This window comes from Myotis myotis, unplaced genomic scaffold (genome assembly GCF_014108235.1).
Source record: "Myotis myotis isolate mMyoMyo1 unplaced genomic scaffold, mMyoMyo1.p scaffold_m19_p_20, whole genome shotgun sequence".
Lineage (NCBI taxonomy): Eukaryota > Metazoa > Chordata > Mammalia > Chiroptera > Vespertilionidae > Myotis > Myotis myotis.
In genome coordinates this window covers 11,542,748-11,564,656 of record NW_023416325.1, presented here as the reverse complement: position 1 = coordinate 11,564,656, position 21,909 = coordinate 11,542,748, and the positions used below count along the sequence as shown (strand labels likewise).

The window sequence follows — 21,909 nt, the reverse complement described above, 5'->3', positions numbered from 1 at the left end:
CACGGGGAGGAGGAATGGTGGGGCGGGGGCTGCCAGGTGGCTAAGGTCGTGGGGGGAGCAGAAGAGGGAGGCAGTGAAGGTGATACTTACCAGGCCCCACGTGCGAGGCGGGGCTGGGACATGACAGGGCACACCCGCTCCTGCCAGCAGGTAAGGGTGGCACCAGGGAGAGGCCAGTGTGGGAACTCGGGGCCCGGCCACTCGGGCTGGAGGTGGGCATTTGGGGAAACACCCGGGACCTGGCCTTCTGCACTGGCTCCGGGGTCCCAGCCCCACCTCGCCCTGGGCGCTGGCTGTTCCCAGAGGCCTGGTCCCCGCCTTCTCCCTGGGCCTCACCACTCACTGGGGGCTAATGCAGGAGCGTTCCATTAATTAGTTATTCATTTAATTTAACTTCACATTTGGTCTCAATTAAGCTTAAAGTGTTCTTCCTTATAGATGTTACAATAGCACTTGTAATTAAAAAGCAATAACTCTTCGCATTTCTCCTTTAGCGATCCACTGGGAGGCTGGGCTGGCAGGGGGCAGGGGAGGGAGGCGGCAATGGAAAGGAAAGGAAAGGGAAGGGAAGGGAAGGGAAGACGCCCTGGGTAGATGCAAGCTCCCGGAGGCTGCCACTGAGACTGACGTTGGGGGAAGGAAATTCTTCACGTGCCCAGGGTGTGGGAGTGGGAACCGCCAGAACTGGAGAGAGATACTGGGGATAAAGGGGTGCACTTTGTATAACGAGGGGTGGGCTTGGGAGAGGCTGGAAGGTGGAGGGTGGAAGGAGGCACCCCTTGGAAAAGGAGGATGGGGTCACGTATTGGTGGGAGGCAGAGCGGTGCCCCATCCCCCAAGCAGTCATACCCCAACTCCCAGAACCAGTGAACCCATTGTCTTAGGCGGCAAATGACACTGCAGATGTGAGGGAGGACTGTGAGGTGGGGGGTGGGGGACACCCTGGGTTTTCAGGGCGGGGCCCAAGGTAATCACACTGGCTCCTTAGAAACCAAAGAGGGAAGCAAGTGTCCAGTGTCAGATAAGAAGATGCTGGCTTTGGAAGAAACCGGAAGGGCACATCGGAGGAGGAATGCAGGCAGCCTCCAGAAGTTAGAAAAGGCAAGGAAGCGGGATTCACCCCCTACAACCTCCAAAATTTTTATTTTAGCCTCATGGAACCCAGATTTCTGGCCTCCAGAGCTGTAAGATCATAAATCTGTATTGTTCTGAACCATGAAGATTGTTGAAGTAGGTTCCAGCAGCAATAGGAAACTATTACGTCTACTTCGTGTAAAACGAGGGCAATATCAATTTGAAGACAGGAAAACTGAAGACGTCCCCAAAGATGAAAAACAGTGGAGGGGTGTCCAGGCGGTATGTAGGCACCACATATGGGCCACTTGTCATTCCGCCGCGTTCTCTGACGGCGGGAACGGGCGATGTGCATTGCACATCCTTACGATACCCGACAGGATGATGAAAACCAGGAAAAGGAACTTTATCCTTCTGTCCACGGTGTTGGGCACCGGTTTTGATCTCTGCTGTCATTTCTTAGGCCCCAGGAAACTGAGGCAAGGGTGCGTGTTGGGGTGGGGATTTGGAAACATTTTTTTTCCCCCTGGAGCTACCATGATCTGCTGGAGACAAGAGATGAAGAAACAAGCACATTCGTGGCTTGTGGCTTTGATTCTCCCATTGGCATCTCTGAAAACAAACAAGTACCTTTTGCAGGGTGGACAGCGCCTAAGAGAGAGATGGCTGTGCAAGTCCTTCTGACAGCTCAGTCTAGGAGCTGCCCATGTGAATCGCTAAGCGAGAAGGAAGTCAACATCTAACAGAGCAAAGACCTTCCCCAAACCCAGGTGATCAGTGAACTTGTCTCTGAGGCCCCACCTGGTGTTTAGCGGCTCTGCCTGGATTCCTGGCCAATCTCTAAGGTTCTAGATTTTCCACTAGACTCAGTGGCTTCTCCTCGGTATTTCTGTCAATGGGATATGCATCTCTTCACCTTGGCCCCTCCTTTCTCTTTGTTTTCATTTTACGGAGTAAGTCGTCTGTAGACATGAAGAGCTTGGCTGGGGCCAAACTGCCTGCCTCCTATTTGACCCCTTGCTAAGTGGCCTCGAGCAAAGCACCTCCCCATGCTGGGCCTGCGCCCCATCTGTGAAATGGGGACATTAAGAGAGCCTACGTCATAGGGTTGCTATGAAGGTTACAGAATACTTACAAAGCACTTAGAGAAATGTCTAGCACATGTTTGCTAAGCATTATACAAACTGTGACTTCTGCATGTGAAAAATGGAATATTCCCAAATACTGGGATGGAAATAGAGATCAGGGATTGAACTCCATGAACTATAAGACCCCTTCCAAGCCTGGGTTTTATGCCCATGAGAGGATAATCAGCATTTTTTTAAAAATTCACTCCCATGTGGTTCTGGTTCCCACATCTGGAAACTTGCTCCTCTGTAAGTAACAACAGCCACATCCTTAAAGGTTTAGGCCAAGAAGTTATGATTAAATGCTTAGGAATTCCGTAATGAAACTTTTATCATTTTTGGGATATGGATTAGGGAAATGGTGGGTACACATAGCTAAGAAACAGTATTAACCAATGGAAAAATAAGGCGTTTGAAACCCAAAAGCGATCTTTAAACTATCTGAGAAACGAGGTATGGGGGATCCTGGGGTCCAGTTCGAGCCCCTCTACTGACCAGCCGTATCTCTCTACCAGTCTCTCATGTCAAATTGCGGCAGGTTTCTTTACACATTGAATTAAAGTCAAAGTAAAACAGAAACACTTCAACTGCAGCAGCAATGACATAGTTTATTTTTTTTAAAAAAAAGTTTGTCTTAGAGAACACAACGAGAAATGAAGGACTTTATGTTAGAATAAAAAATATTTAAAAGTAATTTGGGTGCCTTCCTCCCGGGACAGAGTTAGGAAGACTGTCTAGATGCCTCCGAGGCCAGCTCTCAGATTGGCTCACTCTACCAGGACCGATGCTTTATACCCAACAGTGATGCGAAGTGTTGCATGCAGGGCAATAGGAGTGTGTGCAGCAGGCATGGGTAGCTATGCAGACCCCAGTGACTGAACATCGGTACAATGATTTTGATGACTTTTTAAATTAAATATCTGGAGAGAACCAAGATGGCGGCATAGGTTAACGCAGGAGTTTGCTGCCTTGAACAACTACTTCAAAAGTGAAACTAAAAAATGGAAGGGACATCACCCAGAACCACAGGAACGCTGGCTGAGTGGAAGTCCTACAACTAGGAGGAAAGAGAAACGCATACGGACACTCAGAGGAGGCGCAGTGCTGAAGTCAAATTCTGAGGTGCGGAGTGCGCGGAGCGGGCTGGCGGCGGAGGGCGCGGTTGGCGTTTTCAATCGGGAGGGAGTTGCAGACTCTGAGCTCCAGATCCGGGCGAGTCTTTAGGGACCCAGACTCAAATGGGAGAAGCGGGACTGTCTGGCTTCGGTCAGAGCGAGTGCAGCTTTCTCTCCGAGGTTTGCAGCGGGTGCTGGGACTCGGAGGGGCAGAGCCCCTGGGGACGGGACTGAGAGCCGCCATAACTGCTCTCTCCGGCCCACCCTGTTGATCCTGTGCGACCCGCCCCGCCCAAGCCCTGCACAGAGGCATTTGCCGGATAGCCTCAGGCAAAGGCTAGATTAGCACCTCCCTAGAGGACAGAAGTTCTCTCACTGCAGACACAGCTGATTCTCATAGCCACTTGGTCTGGAGGTCAAACCCTCCCTGGTATTAGCTACAACAATCAAGGTTTAACTATAAGACTGCGCACAAAGACCACTAGGGGGTGCACCAAGGAAGCATAACAAAATGCGGAGACAAAGAAACAGGACAAAATTGTCAATGGAAGATATAGAGTTCAGAACCACACTTTTAAGGTCTCTCAAGAACTGTTTAGAAGCCGCCGATAAACTTAATGAGATCTACAAGAAAACTAATGAGACCCTCGATCTTATATTGGGGAACCAACTAGAAATTAAGCATACACGGACTGAAATAACGAATATTATACAGACTCCCGACAGCAGACCAGAGGAGCGCAAGAATCAAGTCAATGATTTGAAATGCGAGGAAGCAAAAAACACCCAACCGGAAAAGCAAAATGAAAAAAAGAATCCAAAAATGCAAGGATAGTGTAAGGAGCCTCTGGGACAGCTTCAAGCGTACCAACATCAGAATTATAGGGGTGCCAGAAGATGAGAGAGAGCAAGATACTGAAAACCTATTTGAAGAAATAATGACAGAAAACTTCCCCTACCTGGTGAAAGAAATGGACTTACAGGTCCAAGAAGCGCGGAGAACCCCAAACAAAAGGAATCCAAAGAGGACCATACCAAGACACATCATAATTAAAATGCCAAGAGCAAAAGATAAAGAGAGAATCTTAAAAACAGCAAGAGAAAGAAACTCAGTTACCTATAAGGGAATACCCATACGACTGTCAGCTGATTTCTCAACAGAAACTTTGCAGGCCAGAAGGGAGTGGCAAGAAATATTCAAAGTGATGAATACCAAGAACCTACAACCAAGATTACTTTATCCAGAAAAGCTATCATTCAGAATTGAAGGTCAGATAAAGAGCTTCACAGATAAGGAAAAGCTAAAGGAGTTCATCACCACCAAACCAGGATTATATGAAATGCTGAAAGGTATCCTTTAAGAAGAGGAAGAGGAAGAAAAAGGTAAAGATACAAATTATGAACAACAAATATGCATCTATCAACAAGTGAATCTAAGAATCAAGTGAATAAATAATCTGATGAACAGAATGAACTGGTGATTATAATAGAATCAGGGACACAGAAAGGGAATGGACTGACTATTCTTGGGGGGGAAAGGGGTGTGGGAGATGCGGGAAGAGACTGGACAAAAATCGTGCACCTATGGATGAGGACAGTGGGTGGGGAGTGAGGGCGGATGGTGGGGCGGGAACTGGGAGGAGGGGAGTTATGGGGGGGGAAAAAGAGGAACAAATGTAATAATCTGAACAATAAAGATTTAATTAAAAACAAAACAAAAAAAATAAATTAAATATCTGATATCGTGCATCAGTAGAGAATGTTAGCTTTACTCTCATTTTTATGAGAAATGTAAGGAACTTGTCAAGAAATTACCTAGGGCTTTTTACTGGCTTGAGATTTCTAAAACACAGCACACAGCGCCGCCTAGTGGAGAGGACAAATGCCTGCACGGTGGGGGGGGAGGGGGAGGAGGTGCCCCGCTAACTTAGCTTCTGTCCTCCGGACACAATTTTAAAAGGCTATGAAATATAGCCTGTTCTCTTACACAGAGGCCCTGATTTGCTCTCCTCCTCCACCTTACAAACAGTAGGGATCACCGCAGTCTCTTTGCCACGGGATCCGACTGGGTAGGGAGTGGTATAGCAACACCTGCTCCATGGCCATTCATCAAAACATGGTGACCAGGGACATTAAGATAACCCCTGCACGCCCTAACCGGTTTGGCTCAGTGGATAGAGCATCAGCCTGCAGACTCAAGGGTCCCAGGTTCGATTCCAGTCAAGGGCATGTACCTTGGTTGCGGGCACATTCTCAGTGGGGAGTGTGCAGGAGGCAGCTGATTGATGTTTCTCTCTCATCGATGTTTCTAACTCTCTATCCTTCTCCCTTCCTCTCTGTAAAAAATCAATAAAATATATTTTTTAAAAAAGATAACCCCTGCTTTATTTAAGGGACGACCTCCAGGGAGGCCATATGCATAAGCGGTGCCATATCAGACACTGACGGTCGGGGTGCCCATGTAGAACTCTCTATGAAATTCATCCTGCGCCCTCCCAGCCTTTTACTTCTTATCCCAACCCTGTGCAGTTTTGGGAGGTGGTTGAATACAACTGCTTTCCGTATGAAGGTGGAGAGTAATCTGTCATTCATTTCACTGTGGCCGGTAGCTACGGACAGGATCTATAGAAGGCAGGTTGAGCTAAAAAAAAAATATACTTGGTTCCCAGTATGATTTTTGCCCTTCACACACAGCCTGCCATTTACATCTGTGAAAATAACAACAACTGGGTGGGAAGGAAGTCAATTTCCAACCTTCACACATTTTTCTCTGCAGAAGCAGTCACCCGAAACGTCATAACCATTATCCATTGATCTAAAGGTTGGACAACTTTGCTGGGGAATAAGAAAGACGGAAACCTACACGTTTTCCCAGACTTGCGTTTTCAGCAAGTCTCTCGGGAGAAGGTGCCAAGTGGCAGCCTGTGCTGTTGGGAGTCACTGGGCTGGCTCAGCAACTCTGCACGGACTCGCCAGAAACTGCGGGCTTCTGTGGAATGTCCACAGGAGCCACCCGGCCCCACTCCCCTCAACATTTCACATCCACACCCTCCTTTTCCCTTTAACCTGCTGGGGTGTGTGTGAGGGGTACTGGGGCGGGGGGAGAGGTATTTATCTTACCTAAGGACTCTAGGCCAGAAGGAAACGATTTCCTTTGAAACATTCTGTGGCCAAGCTGTATCTGCAAAGTTTTTCCAAACTGAATACGATAGAGACAGTTCAAGGGCAGGGATACTGCGCCAGGTCCTCACCAGCCCATGACCCCCAAAGTCACCAGTTCTCTTCACTCTTAGTTTGGAGCTGAACGCCCGCTGGGTGGCAGGGCTGGGCGACAACAGGATGCAGGAGGGAAGGCAGAGGAGTGGCCCTGACTGCCTCCTCTCAGTCCCAGTCCACAGAGCTCAGCTGTTTTCAGTCTCAGATGGGCCTGGAGGGGGGTGGGGTGTGGGGTGGGGGATGGCACACCTGCGTGCACCCTGGGCACTATGAGAAGTTGGGCACGTTACTTAATCTCTTTACGCCTTTATTTTTGCTACTTTACATTGGGGGTGATAATAGACTGTTGTAAAAATTAAGTAAATTCCATTTCAAAGGAACTAGTGTACTGCTGGCATATAGCATGTACCCAGTCAACATTCTCTTTCCAATTTGTTTTCTGCTTCTTAACTTTAAGCCGGGAGATTCTTCTTCAAATGGCTCTAGGGAGTCAGGATGAGACTCAAAGTGGAGCCAGCCAGGGTCCCTCTATTTAGAGACACATTCCACTTGGCCTAGGATCTGAGACAGGTATGAAGTTATATCTGATCCTGGGAACACATTCCTTACCAGCTTCGGAGAAAGGGCTACCAAGATGAAACAAATGACAATAACCCCAAATGGACTCACTGGTGATTAAATAAGGCACACAAAGGCCACCAAGTCCTGGAAGAAAGAGAATCCAGAGATACACAGCAGCAAGACAAACACTCAACACTTCCACACCTTTCACTAATCCCCCACGTAAACCCGAAATGCACACATACTAGATGCGGGGAGCTGTGGTGAGTTTGCAGCGAGAGCCAGTCCTGGGTTGGTATGTGGGCTCTCTTAGAGCGGAGGGAAGCGACACCATTGCCGGGGAGTTCTGTGGCCGGACACACACAGAGTGGCCAATAACAACACCTGCATAGTTTTCCAACTCATCACAGTAAAGTCACCTTTTGAATGCTGGGTGCCTTTCCTTCCCACATGACCCCAAGCTTACGTCTAAGGACTGTGTGCGTTATCAAAAGGACCAAATTCTCTCACTTACTGGACAGCAGGAGCCAAGCGCACCTTTTCCTGAAATCCCCTTACTGCCCTCCTGGTTGAAAATCTCCTCTAAGCGGATCAGTTACTATTTCCCTTACAGAACAGATGGGAAACCTGGGTACAGGTGTTAGGAAGAGTGCAACATCCCGCTCAAGCTGGTCAGAATCTACCTCCAAAGAGACAATTTTAAAAAAAATTTATATTTTTATTGATTTCAGAGAGGGAGGGAGAGGGAGCGATAGAAACATTAATGAGAGAGAATCACTGATTGGCCACCTCGCGCACACCGGGAATCAAACCGTGACCTTCCGGCTCGCAGGTCGATGCTCAACCAGCAGCCCCGCGTCTGGAAGCCAGGACCCAAGGGATCTGTCTTAGCCATGAATGGATTTCCCCTGATCTTAAGGCACGAAGGCTACCAAAACAAGGCTCCAACCAGTGCCCCTTTGCTCATGAGTAACATCCAAGTGAGGGAGAGGACGGGGTCTTCGCTTTCGTGAGCTCAGTAGGACCTCAGGGGTTTGGCGTAGATTGGCTCCAGGATGTGATGGGTTAGAACCAAGAAGAGAGCTCCCAGGAAGACAGCAGTGAGGCAAGCCAGCAGGACGTAGCGGCCAATGAAGAAGGCATCCACGATCTGGAGAAAGAAACATCACAAAGGACGTTACTGTCACGTCAGCACCCAGCTGTGCTCGTCTGAAATCGTTGGTGAATGGGCCCAGAGTCTGTTCGTATTTGTGACTTCCAGTAACATCCTGCCCTGGGTCTCCTCTGTAATTGGTCAAGAAAGAACATTTTCTTAACGCCCTGAGCCGGAAGTGCAAGATAAAGAATGAATGAAATACAGGAAACAAATGGCTCCATTTAGGAGATCTGTAAACACTGTGAAGACCCCGGACAAGTTCTTTATGTTCTGGAATCATATGTTATGGTATCCGAAAGCATTTGTGAGAAGTTTGCTTGGTCTTAGAAAGGCTCATTTTTGTTAACTTTTTATTAGAGAGAATTTTAAACATGCATAAAAATGTGACAGCATAATAAATCCCATGTACCCCAAATCCTAACCCCCAAAATAACCCACTGCCAATTGTGGAGGGTTCATTTTCCAAGTGAAAAGGTGGCTCTTTAAAACTTTCATCTGAAGAGTTCTGAACCCTAACATTCATACCCAGCATTCCCAGGGTTAGGGAGAATGGCCATTTACCTGAGATACTAAAGCACCAAGAGGACAGGTAGATCATGGGCCCCAATCATACAGTTGGCTGCTTGGCAACCAGTCAGACTTGAGGCCCCAAAGCTGTTAGTCTTCGCTGGCAAAAACCTATAATTAGTGTTGGCGCTACCCACTGGTCTCCTGTCCGCTGCCAGCGCTCTACTCTCTCCAGATCCAAATGGTGGTGCTTAAGTTTGGGCAGGAAAAAAGAAATTTCATCTACAGACCTAATGGAACAGCTACACAAACCAAGAGACTGGGTGACTTCACAGATCCCAGAAGCTTTGAGAAGCCAGTGCCTCATAGAGAATCCCAAATATTTAAAAGGTGACTGGGGTACACAGAACAACACTGCAAGAATGTCCACAGCTTAATTTTTAAAAATTGGGGATGTGTTAGATTACATGGCAAAGCAGAATTAAGGTTGTAAGTGGAACTAAGCTTGCTAATTAGCTCACCTTAAAATAGACAGGTTAGCCTGGCTGACAGGCGGGCCCAGTGTAATCACAGGGTCCTCAAAAGTACAGGAGGGAGGCCAAGTCGGAGAGGTGTTACCTTCCTGACTCTGAAGAGGGAGCGAAAGACCCCCGGCCAAGGGTGACCGCCCGAAGCTGGAAAGGGCCAAAAGAACAGTCTTTCCGAGAACCTCCAGAGAGGGATTCAGCCCTTCCAACCCCAGTGAGACCGATTTTGAACTTCTGGCTTACTTTTAAGATAACACATTTGTGTTGAAAGCCACTGAGTTTGTGGTCATTTGTTACAGCAGCCGCCGGACAGTGACAGTACAGGGGCCACCCACCAAGCACCTGTCAAGTCCAAATACTGCTGCCATCGCTGAGACCCAAAGACACCACGAAGCAAGGGCTGCTCCGGAGACACCCCCACAGCCAACGCAGAACAAAGGTCAGTCTGATCAAACAGTTTTAACACAATTTTGACCTTGGCTCCAGTATGAACAAGTCTCCTGCGGGCTACATGTTTGCTCGTTCGACACGTTTCACTTTTTAATTAGCCAATTAGCAGGCCTTGGGTGGAGAAGGCCCAGGCCATGTATTATTGATAGGTATTGAGCCAGGCTGCTGCCGGACCGGTTCTCAGAGCCCGAAAATGAGAACTCCAGTCCGCTGCGCCAGGCTGACGAACATCTTCTGCTCAAACCCCGCGCTCCTCTCCCGGGTCTGCAGGTCACATGACGGGACAAGAGGGACTGACTGTGAACAGTGTTTGCTCTGTGCCCTTCTCCCAACATTGGTATCTGCAGCCGTCCAGAAATCAGCAGCCTTCGTCGCGCTCCCCCTGTAAGTCAGGGGAGCCGAGGTGGGAGCGACCCCAGCTCACACACGGTACTCACACCAGCAGAGTGGTTTGAAACGCTGACCAAAGAACCTAGCACGGATGGAAAGAATTCCTTAAATTGTGTGGTATTATTTCCTGGGAGTTTTCAGAACAATTCTCCCCCCTTTTGCCATGATTAGCCCTAGGTAGAGTTGGAAATATGTGCCGATTTTGGTTCAGAATGCTATAATTTTGTGTCCTGTTGTAAAGTGTCGAAATAGTTACTTATGAACTCTCTGTGATGGCCCCTAATAGTCTTGAGTCCCCAACAATGAAAGTTTTGAAGACAGAGCTAGGCTTCAATCCTTGCTCTGACTCCTTCTATTTTTGTCTGACCTTGGGCCAGTACTTTTACCTCTTACAGCCTCAGTGTCCTTATCTATAAAATGGGGATAACAACAGTACCTAATTCCTGCTACTTTGGGTCACCCAGAGGTTTATTTATTTTTATTTATTTATTTATTTATTTATTTATTTTTTTAAATATATTTTATTGCTTTTTTACAGAGAGGAAGGGAGAGAGATAGAGAGTTAGAAACATCGATGAGAGAGAATCATCGATCAGCTGCCTCCTGCACATCTCCTACTGGGGATATGCCTGCAACCCAGGTACATGCCCTTGACCGGAATCGAACCTGGGACCTCTCAGTCCGCAGGCGGATGCTCTATCCACTGAGCCAAACCGGTTTCGGCTCACCCAGAGGTTTAAATGAGATCATGCAAACAATGTGCTTATTACAGGACCTTGCACACAGTAATCCCTTAAAAGATGTTAGCTATTATCACCATCCTGCTTAAGTTACAGTGGAGGTTGAAAGAAGCTGACAGAAGGAATAATGGGACATAAGAAGTCAGTACCATTAAGATGGCAGGGGTCTGAGAGCAGCTGTGCAGGAAGAAGCCAGGGCCCCAACCAGGAATGAACCAGAAGGAGGAGGGTGTCCAGGGATGGGCTATGAGAAAGATGTGAAATCCACTCTGAGAGGTGGTGCGGGCAGGTGCGGTTCCAGGAATGAGGACCAAAGGAACGCCCGGAAGGCTGCGTGGTGAGCTCATCTATTGGAACGGCTTCCTCACTACTCTTCTCTATGAAAGGTGTATTCTTCACGTCAGAAATGGAAAAATTCAAACACGAGGAGGCAGAAAAGCGTGCCGCTCGGCACCTTGGGGGCACGGCAGAAGGTAGGCCCGGGATCCGAGTTTCTGAGCCCAGGCCTCCTGGAAGGGACACTGTGATGCCAGGAGCAGGTCTATTCCTATTCTTACTTCACTTTTCCTCTCCCGGCCCCACAGGAGGAGGTGGGTTCCAGACAGTGCTCATTCATCTGGATGGGGACTCTGAACACGATTCTATTCCTGGGTGAAGGGGCGGGGAAGCTAAACCTCCCCCGAGCTTTCCTCATCCTCGCTTGGACTTTACAAATCTCCTAACAAGCTCAGCCCACCGGACATCAGGGAACGCACAGGGCAGGAGTGAGGCCCAGGCCAAGAGGATCAAGACTTGCAACTTGGGAGGCAAAATAAAAGCGACCATCTTACCTTCATCTCGACCTCTGGGGCTGGGGTCTCACTGGCGCGGGGGAAGAGCAACAGGACGGCCGTGATGAGCAGAGCGCCGAGGAATACCAAAACCACGGAGAACCTGGGGTCAAAGGGCAAGCGTTACAGCACCGCTTACGGTTTCCTCTCTGTCAGTCGGCCCGATGGGCTCTTCCCTGAGGCCAGTCTTCTATGTTTCAGCCCATTAACAAAGCCCAGGGACCGGCTGTCCACGCTGCCTGTAAATTTAGAAATGGTTTCATCCCAAAGCCCTTCTTCCTTGGCAGTACCAGCTGGACGCATTCCTGCTCATCCCGTCATTCCAAGCTTCCAAGAACGGGAATTGCGAGTTTTCCTTTTTGCCTCTGCAGGGTCATAATCACAAAAAACCAAAGTGGCCCCTCCCTCACCCCTATGTCCGTCCGTGTTTGTTTTGAGAGCAGAATACTTGAGTAAAGTATGTGACTCGCTGCTTTACCCCTGGCAGTGGCCAGGGAGCACAAAGCTACCGTGTTGTTGTGTCAGCTCATGGCCTCTATCCTGAGGCTGGTGCCTGGGCCCAGGCCTAGAGCTTAGGGACTGGACCAAGCATCGGCCACAGGCTGAACAATGAAGAAACTCACACATGCACAACCCCAACGCTTGGTGCTTATGACACCAGGTGAAAATGTGCCAAGAGTTACAGAGAGGATCTTCTGAATTCTAAATGTGTTATGAGCACCGGCGATTTTGCTCCTCATGGTTTTACCGTGGATTCCCGGGGGGAGAGGGCGCCTTACCTGGTTGCACCGGAGGCTCTGGACAACACCGCACACAGCAGCAGCGCCAGCACCCAGACCAGAGCTAAGACGAACACGCCGGTGCCCACGCCGAGCACAGTGCCGGCCACCTGTGGGGAGAGGAAGCCTGAGCCCTGCGCTCACCCCAGCCCTGGGCCAGGGCGGGACCAGGTGTCCTCTCAGCCCCCAACCTGCCCACCTTCTGCGCACTCCTGGGGTACATGAAAGCACTCAGCCAAACACAGAAAGCCCAAACTCACAATATAAAAAGATGTCGGTATGCATATGTACATATGTGTAAGTAGGAATAAGTCCAACAAAAGATGTACAAGATTTTTATAACAAAACTTATAAAATGTTATTCAAAGATTTTTTTTTTTCAAAGACCTGAATAGAAAAATAAAACAGACCCGAAGAGAGACATAACCCATGTTCCTATTTGGGATGGTTCAACTTGGATAGATCTTAATTTTCCTTAATCTATCAATTCAATGCCATTCTCACACACAGAAAAAAAATCTCAAAATAATACTTTTTTTGTGTGGAACTCGAAAACCGATCCTAAATTCATATGGAAGAGCAAAAGACCAAGAATAGCAAAAACAATTTTAAGAACTAGGATGGAAACTTGCCTTTCTTGTTACCAACTGCCACAAGACACATTATAAAACCAAGGTAATTAAAACAGTGTGATGGTGGCATAAAGACACATGGACCAGCAGAACAAGATAGAGGACCCAGGCCAGATCCAGGCATTTATGAGAGCTTTGTTCAGGACAGAGTTGGCTTTAGGATTCAGTGGATTTCATAGGTGGTGCTGGGACAGATGATTATCCAATCAGAAAATAATAAAATTAGATCTCTACTTTAAATCATGCACAGAAACCAATTTTAAATGGAAAGCAATTCATTATAAAACAGCATATGTTTAAATATACAAATGTTCGGGCTGACTACCCTAGAATACGTAATGAAGTACAGCAGTCAGATGCTTGCACCTAAACTTAGAATCACCATGAGCGGAAAAGTACAAAATGCAGGCTGATGCAGGTGCGTTGGATGGCAGCTCAAATACCACGAGCTGGGCTGCCTTCGGTTATGTGAATTTTCTAGAGTGATGAACAACTCCTGTTAAAGTTCCAAACCGCAAATAAGTATAATTTCCCCTTGATTTACATTAGAGTTGCATTCCTGGAAATTTTAACTATGTTCTACTCTGCCAAAAAATACATTATGTTTGTCCAAAAAATAAAGTTAGATTTAGGCTCCGATGATACATGAGTATCCTGTGGGACACTCCGGAGTTGTACAGGATGCAGGACAGTTCTTCACAGCAAGGGCTGTCTGTGCATCACAGAATATCGAACAGTTCGGGCCCTGCTCTGTAAACCCCCAAAGTCACAATAATCCTCAAATAGGCCCCCATACATTCCAAAATGACCAAGGAGACGTACCTTTGGAGAACCACTGTTCTGGAAAAACTCATGCACAAAGAGACATGGGCAAGGATGTTAGTTTATCACACCAAAAACATCTGGAAAAACCTAAATGTCCATCAGTAAGAGAATGGATGCAATATTACATTCTCACACTGAACACGAAATGAATAAACTTGATCTATCGGTATTGATAGAAATATAGCTCAGAAATAATGTTGAGTGACAAAAGCTGCAAAATGAAGCCCACAGTATAATAACACTTGTATTTTTAAAATGTACAAAAAACCTAATAGCAATATATATTGTTTATGATATACTATATACTATAAAAGTATAAAAATATGGGCACGGATAATGCATAACAATTTCAGAAGGAGTGTTTGCCTCTGGGAAGGGAGGGAGGAAGGGGAATGGGGCCAGGAAATAGATCAAAAGGGATCTGAACTAAATCTGTGATGTTTTATTTCTTTAAAATATACAACCTAAGCCGATGTGCCAAAATGTCAATGTTTATTTATCTAGCTGGTAGGGCACAGGTATTTGTTATACTACCCAGTGTAATACTATTTTTGATAATTTTCAACAATTTTTTAATTTTTAAAGCGGTAACTGGAGGCAGGGTGCATATGAATTGAGATCAGAGAACAGAGATTGGTGACCAGTTGGGATACTATTGCAGTTCTCTAGTTGAGAGATGTTGAGGGCCAGAACTCTTTCTTAGCTGTGGAGATGGAAAGGAGTCTAGGTCTAGGACAAAGGCATCAGAAATGAGGCAAGGGTTTTTTTTTTGCTCAGCAAAAGAAAACATCAACAAAATGAAAAGACAACCCACTGAATGGGAAAAGATATTTGCCAATGAAACATCTGATAAGGGGTTGATATCCAAAATTTATAAAGAACTCATGCAACTCAACACCAAAAAACAAACAAATAATCCAATTAAAAATGGGCAAAGGACCTGAATAGATAATTCTCCAGAGATGATATACAGGTGACCTACAGACACATGAAAAGATGCTCAATATCACTAATCATCAGAGAAATGCAAATTAAAACCACAATGAGATATTGCCTCACACCTGTAAGAATGGCTATCATCACTAAAACAACGGACACCAAGTATTAGCAAAGATGTGGAGAAAAGGGTACCCTCGTGCACTGTTGGTGGGAATGAGGATTGGTGCAGACACTATGGAAAACAGTATGAGCCCTAGCCAGTTTGGCTCAGTGGATAGAGCATTGGCCTGCAGAGCAAGGGGTCCCGGGTTTGAATCCGGTCAAGGTCACGTACCTCGGTTGCAGGTTCCTCCCCAGCCCGGAACCTGGTCAGGGCTCGTGCAAGAGGCAACCAATCGATGTGTTTTTCTCATTTGAATGTTTCTCTCTGTCTTTTCCTCTCTCTTTCACTCTCTCTAAAAATCAGTGCAAAAAAATATCATTTGTGAGGAATAAAAAAAAAAAAAGAAAGAAAACAGTAAGGAGGTTTCTCAAAAAAGTAAAAATGGAACTGCCTTATGACCCAACGATTCCACTTCTGGGTATATATTGGAAGAAACCTGAAACACTGATTCGAAAATACATGCAGCCCTATGTTCACTGCAGCATTATTTACTATAGGTAAGCTATGGAAACAGCCCAAGATGAGTGGATGAGTGGATAAAAAGGTGGTGGTACGTATGTACAATGGAACACTACTCAGCTATAAAAAGGAAGGAAATCTTAACCTTTTGCAACAGCATGGATGAACCTGGAGAGTATTATGCTAAGTGAATAAGTCAGTTAGAGAAAGACAAATACCATATGACTTCATTTATATGTGGAATCTAAGGAACAAAACAAACAAACACAAAATAGAAACAGACTCACCGATACAAAGAACAGACTGATGGTTGCCAGAGGGGAGAGGAATTGGGTTACTGGCTGAAAAACGTGAAGGGATTGCGAAGTACAGATTGGTACTTACAAAGCATAGGGAATATAGTCAATAATATTGTAATAACTATGTCTGGTGCCAACTGGGTACTGGAAGTATCAGGGGGAACAATTTGTAAAGTACCGTATATGACTGCCTAACACCTGAAGTTAACACAATAATGTTGAATGTAAATTCTAGAAACATCGATGAGCGAGAAACATCGATCAGCTGCCTCCTGCACATCTCCTACTGGGGATGTGCCCGCAACCCAGGTACATGCCCTTGACCGGAATGGAACCTGGGACCTCTCAGTCCGCAGGCCGACGCTCTAGCCACTGAGCCAAACCGGTTTCGAAATGTAAATTCTAATTGAAAAAAAGTTTTTAATTAAGAAAAAATAGATGATGCACGTTTCCTGCTTGGTTGACTGAGCTCTTGGTACTACCCTTCACAAGATACTAGTTAAGTTTAATTTGCTGCTGTTTTGGATATTACACACAAAAACCTGTAAGACTCGGACCAACTCGAATACAGGGCAAATGGTAATGGAAGCCGATCGTTAGAAATACTGCCCATCAGTCTGCACAAAATCTTAGAAGTTCATGAGATACTGGGTTCAGTATATGGTCTGGCTTTAAAGTAATGAGATAAATATCCCCAAACTCTTACAAGAATGAAGCTCAACACTTTATAACCAAGCCGTACATTTCCTCACTGAGCGTGAAAAGGAAGGGCTGGATGGAGCACAGAGTGCTATTGCGGGGAAGGAGTGAGCATGCAGTCACTTTACCTCGGCAATTCAGTGTGTTCTAATGTGAATAATATATTATTTCCCACACTAGAATAGATACATTATTGAGTAAACGTTGATTTAAAATAGTAAAAACAACAGTGTTTTCACTTATGTCCGGGGCTTTTTCAAACCTTCTCCGAGGACTGATGGCCTAGCCAACCTGGGTTCCAGGGGAAGTCCATTTACTGAATGTCTGTGGCATTTAAAACAGGTAGATGGGCGATGGAATAAAATAGCCGGTCTAGCCGTGGCCCGTGTGGCTCAATAGGTTGGAGCGTCCTGCCACTCGCGGCCAGGTCAGCGCCCCGCCTCCCGCCCCGCCTCTCCCAGCCTCCTCTGGCCCAGCCTCCTCGGCCCAGCTCCCTAGGCTCCAGCCTCAGCCGTTCTCACCTCCGCCATCCTCTCCGCTGCAGGCGGCCCCACGCCTCACCTCCTCCCTCCCCGGCTTCCCACACCTGGCCGCCCCACTGGTTTCAGCGTTTCTGCTCCTAACGAATCACAAAAGGGCTTTCATCCAGGCTCAGCCAGATTCGCTAATCAGCGCCCCTCTTTCAACGCCCAGCTTCCACTCATTTGCCTATGCTCGCCGTGGCTCCAGGCAGCGTGGTGGGCGGGCACGTCGCACCCTGTTACTCCCTCCGATTGGTTGGAGACAGGCCGTTCTTGGGACCCGCCTTAAGCTCGATTGGGTAGAAGCAGTCCAGGCTCCGCGCACGCCCCACCACGCATTGTCTGTCAATCACACCATCCCCTAGGTAACCTGCGGGCTCATTGGCCAGTCGCGCCTGAGGGCGGGTTGTAAGTCGGGGAAGAGCTTCTTTCCCGCCACCGCTCGCTGTTACTAGGGGAGACTTCACAGTCTTGCTGTGTTGCGCAGGGTCCCGGCAACCCTTTGCTTCAGGTCCAAGTGCGGAGATAGGTACAGCCGTCTGGACATTAGTGCCTGTTTCGGGGTCTGAGGGGCACCTCAGTTCCTGAGCCAGTGGCGCGCCGGTGGGCAAAGCAGACGTGGCCTCAACAGGGGGGACAGGCCCAGTTATTGAGGGTCCTTCATGCTCCCGGAGAGAACCGAGTACGGCGCGGTCGCTGTGATAGCACCATGTTTTCACGTAGTCTCCCCTCGCCTTATTTTATGTGGCCGTATTCTCCCGTTATTCGTATGATGTAGACTGTGGCGAGGCTCATTCTCCTCCCGGGACAGCACTGGGAGGGGAGGCCACGGCCAGTGGAGTGAATCTGCCGTGGCCACACCTCCAGGCCTCCGTCCCCGGAGCTGGCACACGCTTTCAGCCAGCGGCTCTGAGTCCAGCTGCGAACTGCATTGAAACTTGCCATGATTTTGTCGCGAGGCTGTAACCTGTTAGACCCAAAGATCCATAAACCAGGCCAACTAACCGAAGGAAGTAGGACAGAGGATGCAGGCTCCATTGCCGAGCCCGGCAGGGAAAACAGGAAGCAAAACAGGACCACATGTGAGAGCTCTAGGATTCGAGCCCTCGACCGCACACACGGTTCTGAAATATGAAGCAAACGATCCAATCCTGGGACACCACATCTTTTGATTTAGGGCATCCAATGCTGAATCACAGCTTTATGAGTGAGATTGAAGACGATGGTTTAACGCCACTGAATGTACGTCTCAAATTTATTCTACTTTTTAAAAAAATATATCGTTGAAAGTATTACGTATGTTCCCCCCCCCCCCAAATATTGACCTCTTCTTGCCTGCCCCCCCACCCCCCACTCCAGGCCTTCACAATAGTCTGTGCCCATGGGTTATGCATATTGATTGATCTCTTTCCACCCACCCACCCACCCTCCCCTGCCTTCCCTCTGAGTATTCTACTTTCAAAGTTTCATTTACAGTCATACGCACAACCACTGATTTCTGATGTGTTCAACAACTTGACCTTCCGTGGACCAATGAGGAGCTCTGTGGTTAAGAAAGCCATTATTTTGATTAATTCATTTGCTTGGAATTGAGTGTTAACCGTAGCTAAGCACTGGTAGGAACTGTGAGGATTACAAGAGAAAGACCATGTGACTCCTGCCTTAATAGATCGTGGTTTGCTAATGAAGCAACTGGAAGATGCTTTGAAGCAAGATATAACAATGGGCCAGACTTATAGTTAATGGCTCCAAATAATAATAAGGCTTCATAATGCTTTACAGAGCATTTAGTAGTTTTCAGAGCACTTCTTCACTTGTGTTATTTGGGTGAAATATTGTTTTGGTCAGAGTTAATGTGGCTCTTCATGGCATAGGTAGAACTAATGCTGTGCCCTGGCATTTGGGTGGGACGGGGGTGGAAGGGAACCCAGGGAGAGAAAGTGGTTTGAGCAAGAGGCCGAGACAAGAATGAGCACTGAGTATTTGGGAAAAAAATGTGGAAACTGGTCCAAGCCAGAGTGGAGACAGATAATAGAAAATAACATTGTGTGGACCAACCGGTCAGGACCAGTTCTGAGCCCTTAATGTTTTTGGGGAAAGTGTTCAACATTAGAGTGTGGGATAGTTAATAATTTCTAATGATCAAACTGACTTATGTTAAATTATAAATTAAGAATAGGGCATGAGCCCAGCCGGTATGGCTCAGTGGTTGAGCATCGACCTATGAACCAGGTGGTCACGGTTCGATTCCCCGTCAGGGCATATGCTCAGGTTTCAGGCTCGATCCTGGTGGGGGACATGCAGGAGGCAGCCAATCAATGATTCTCTCTCATGATCGATGTTTCTTTCTTTCTCTCCCTCTCCCTCTCAGAAATCAATAAAAAATAAAATAATAATTAAAAAAATAGGGCATGAGTGAGGAGGCACGCCAAACTTCTTACAACTTCCTGACTAGATGTAACATTTTGGGTTTTCTCTACTATAAGAAGGTATCCTCCCCTCAAACCCCACCTTTAACTCACTCCTTAACCAGGAAGAGGTGTTAGTTTTCTGATTAGATAATGCTATCCTACCCTCTCATTTAAATTGAAAGAAGTGCTGTCACCATACCACTCCATCTTTTGCCATCTCTTAATTAAAGTTCACTCTAAAGAAAATTTATTATTTGACTATCCAGTCTTTCTCTTTTTTTTAAAATATATTTTTTATTGATTTTTTACAGAGGAAGGGAGAAGGATAGAGAGTTAGAAACATCAATTAGAAACATGGATCAGCTGCCTCCTGCACACTCCCCACTGAGGATGTGCCCGCAACCAAGGTACATGTCCTTGACCGGAATTGAACCTGGGACTCTTGAGTCCGCAGGCCGATGCTCTGTCCACTGAGCCAAACCGGTTAGGGCTCCAGTCTTTCTCTTTTAAAGAATTGTTTCCTGTACGCTGTGTTACCCGGTGCCTCTCCACATTGCTCCACATCCCTGCCATATATGTATCCCTCACAGTGTACTACCTGTTCAGTGCACATAGGTGCCATATAGGTGTACATTTGTTTAATTACAATTTTCTCTTAAACAAATAAAAAAATCCAAGCAATGATAACTATAAACACCACTATCTAATTTCCTCTCTCTCAAATGTGTAAAGTCGTTGTGCTGTCTGTTAGAGAGGTAGGGTAACAAAAATGAGGTTATTGCCCTAGCCTGCTTGGCTCAGTGGATAGAGCGTCAGCCTGTGGACTGAAGGGTCCCAGGTTCGATTTCGGCCAAGGGCACATGCCTGGGTTGCAGGCTCGATCCCCAGTAGGGGGCGTGCAGGAGGCAGCTGATCAATGATTCTCTCTCATCATTGATGTTTCTATCTCTCTCCCTCTCCCTTCCTCTCTGAAATCAATAAAGAAATATATTTTAAAACAATGAGGTTATTGGGGTAATGGAGTACAAGAAATGATTGCAGAGAAGATAAAGTTTTCTTGTTCATTTTATGGTTGTCATAACTTTTTCTGACAGAGAGCCCTGAATTTTTGGTATACATTTTCTTATGTGATTATTTTCGCATTTCTGCAGGTACATTCTGAAAATGTTCCTAAAACTTAGTAATTGTTGGTATTTAGCTGAGACTCAAAAGCTGCCATTATTCTGCTAAATTGGGAAACTGAGTAAACAGAAATCCTCTCTCCCTCCCGCCCCCAGTCATATTGTCAGTAGTTACTGATTTTCCAGGTCACCCAGAATTACCACCATGATTTTCTAGACTATAATATTCACCTTATGCTATAGAACAGGGGTCAGCAAACTATGGTGTGCGGGCCCAATCTGGCCTGCCATCTATTTTAGGTATGCCCTACAAGCCAAGAATGATTTTTACATATTTAAATGGTGGGGGAAAAAGAAAACTATGAAATTACATGAAATTCAAATCTCGGTGTCCATAAGTCAAGTTTTTCTGAAGCACCAGCGTGCTTGTTCATTAGCATATTGTCTATGGCCGCTTTCACTTTACAACAGCAGAGTGGAGCGGGTTGTAAAGAGACTGTAGGGCACATATGACTACAATACTTATTATTGGGTCTTTAAGAAAAAGTTCTGATCCTTGCTATCGTAGAGTTTGCTAGTGAATCAGACCCCATGGAATGTTGGAACTGAAACAGACTTTGGAAATCACGCAGGGTTAATTTTTTAAAAATCTCACATCGATAGAGACAATATCAGTGTGATTGATAAAAATCTCACATTCTTGCCTAAAATCACATTGTCAGTAGTAGTAGACCCCTGGTTCTGTTGACTCAAGGCTTCTTTCATATATGGTGTGTCTTCCTTGGGGTGAGATAGGTCTGGAAGCAAAGAGAGTCATCAAACATTGTCCTGATTTTGACCTGATGCCTCATCCAGATGAATACACTGCATGGCAACCAAGTGATGGATACTTGGACTTTCATGATTTCAGCCAATATGAGTTGTCTTCTATTTTCCATTTTTCTCATTTCTCAAAAGGTGTGTGGCCATCATGAAAAACTTTCTTACTTTTATTCACCTTCTCTCGTTTACCAAATCTGTCTCCTTCAGCAAAGGAATTCAGAGGTGGCTGATTTTCTGTTCCGGTTTAAGGTTCTTAAGGGAAGTGAGGATGGTTAGAAAGGCATAGGATGCAGATTTCACTCTGGAGTCCATGTGTGTGGAGAGGGGAGAGGGAGTGTCCACAAACCCACTGGGGAGTTTAGTGTACATACCCATATGTGGGTTTTTCTGGGGAGGGTATTCATAGCTTTCCTAAGATATTTAAGAGGCCATGACCTCAAGAAGATTTGGAACGATAGATATATAAAAGATGTGTTTGGGCGAGACTGCTGCTCAGAGGTGTGGTGTGGGAGACTGATCTGGATTCTACGGTAAGACCTCAGCTGA

The 21,909-nt window shown here is 46.5% G+C and overlaps 1 protein-coding gene across 1 annotated transcript; it reads right to left on the bottom strand.

Annotated features, from left to right (window-relative positions):
• Positions 1–7,803: 7,803 nt before the first annotated feature.
• Positions 7,804–17,129, bottom strand: TMEM218 (transmembrane protein 218). Its single transcript, XM_036353963.1, has 4 exons — positions 17,010–17,129; positions 12,473–12,582; positions 11,694–11,796; positions 7,804–8,243 (listed from the first exon to the last, which is right to left on the bottom strand). The coding sequence occupies exons 1-4, from the start codon at positions 17,016–17,018 to the stop codon at positions 8,109–8,111; spliced, it is 357 nt and encodes a 118-aa protein (XP_036209856.1). The 5' UTR covers positions 17,019–17,129; the 3' UTR covers positions 7,804–8,108.
• Between the last annotated feature and the right edge of the window lie 4,780 nt (positions 17,130–21,909).

Bases quoted from the DNA above. Each gene is read 5' to 3' on its own strand.
- TMEM218 (XM_036353963.1), bottom strand. The intron at 11,797-12,472 runs GTAAGGCGCCCT...CTTTGACCCCAG, and splicing joins AGAGCCTCCGGTGCAACCAG to GTTCTCCGTGGTTTTGGTAT. The intron at 8,244-11,693 runs GTAAGATGGTCG...TTCTTTCTCCAG, and splicing joins CCCCAGAGGTCGAGATGAAG to ATCGTGGATGCCTTCTTCAT.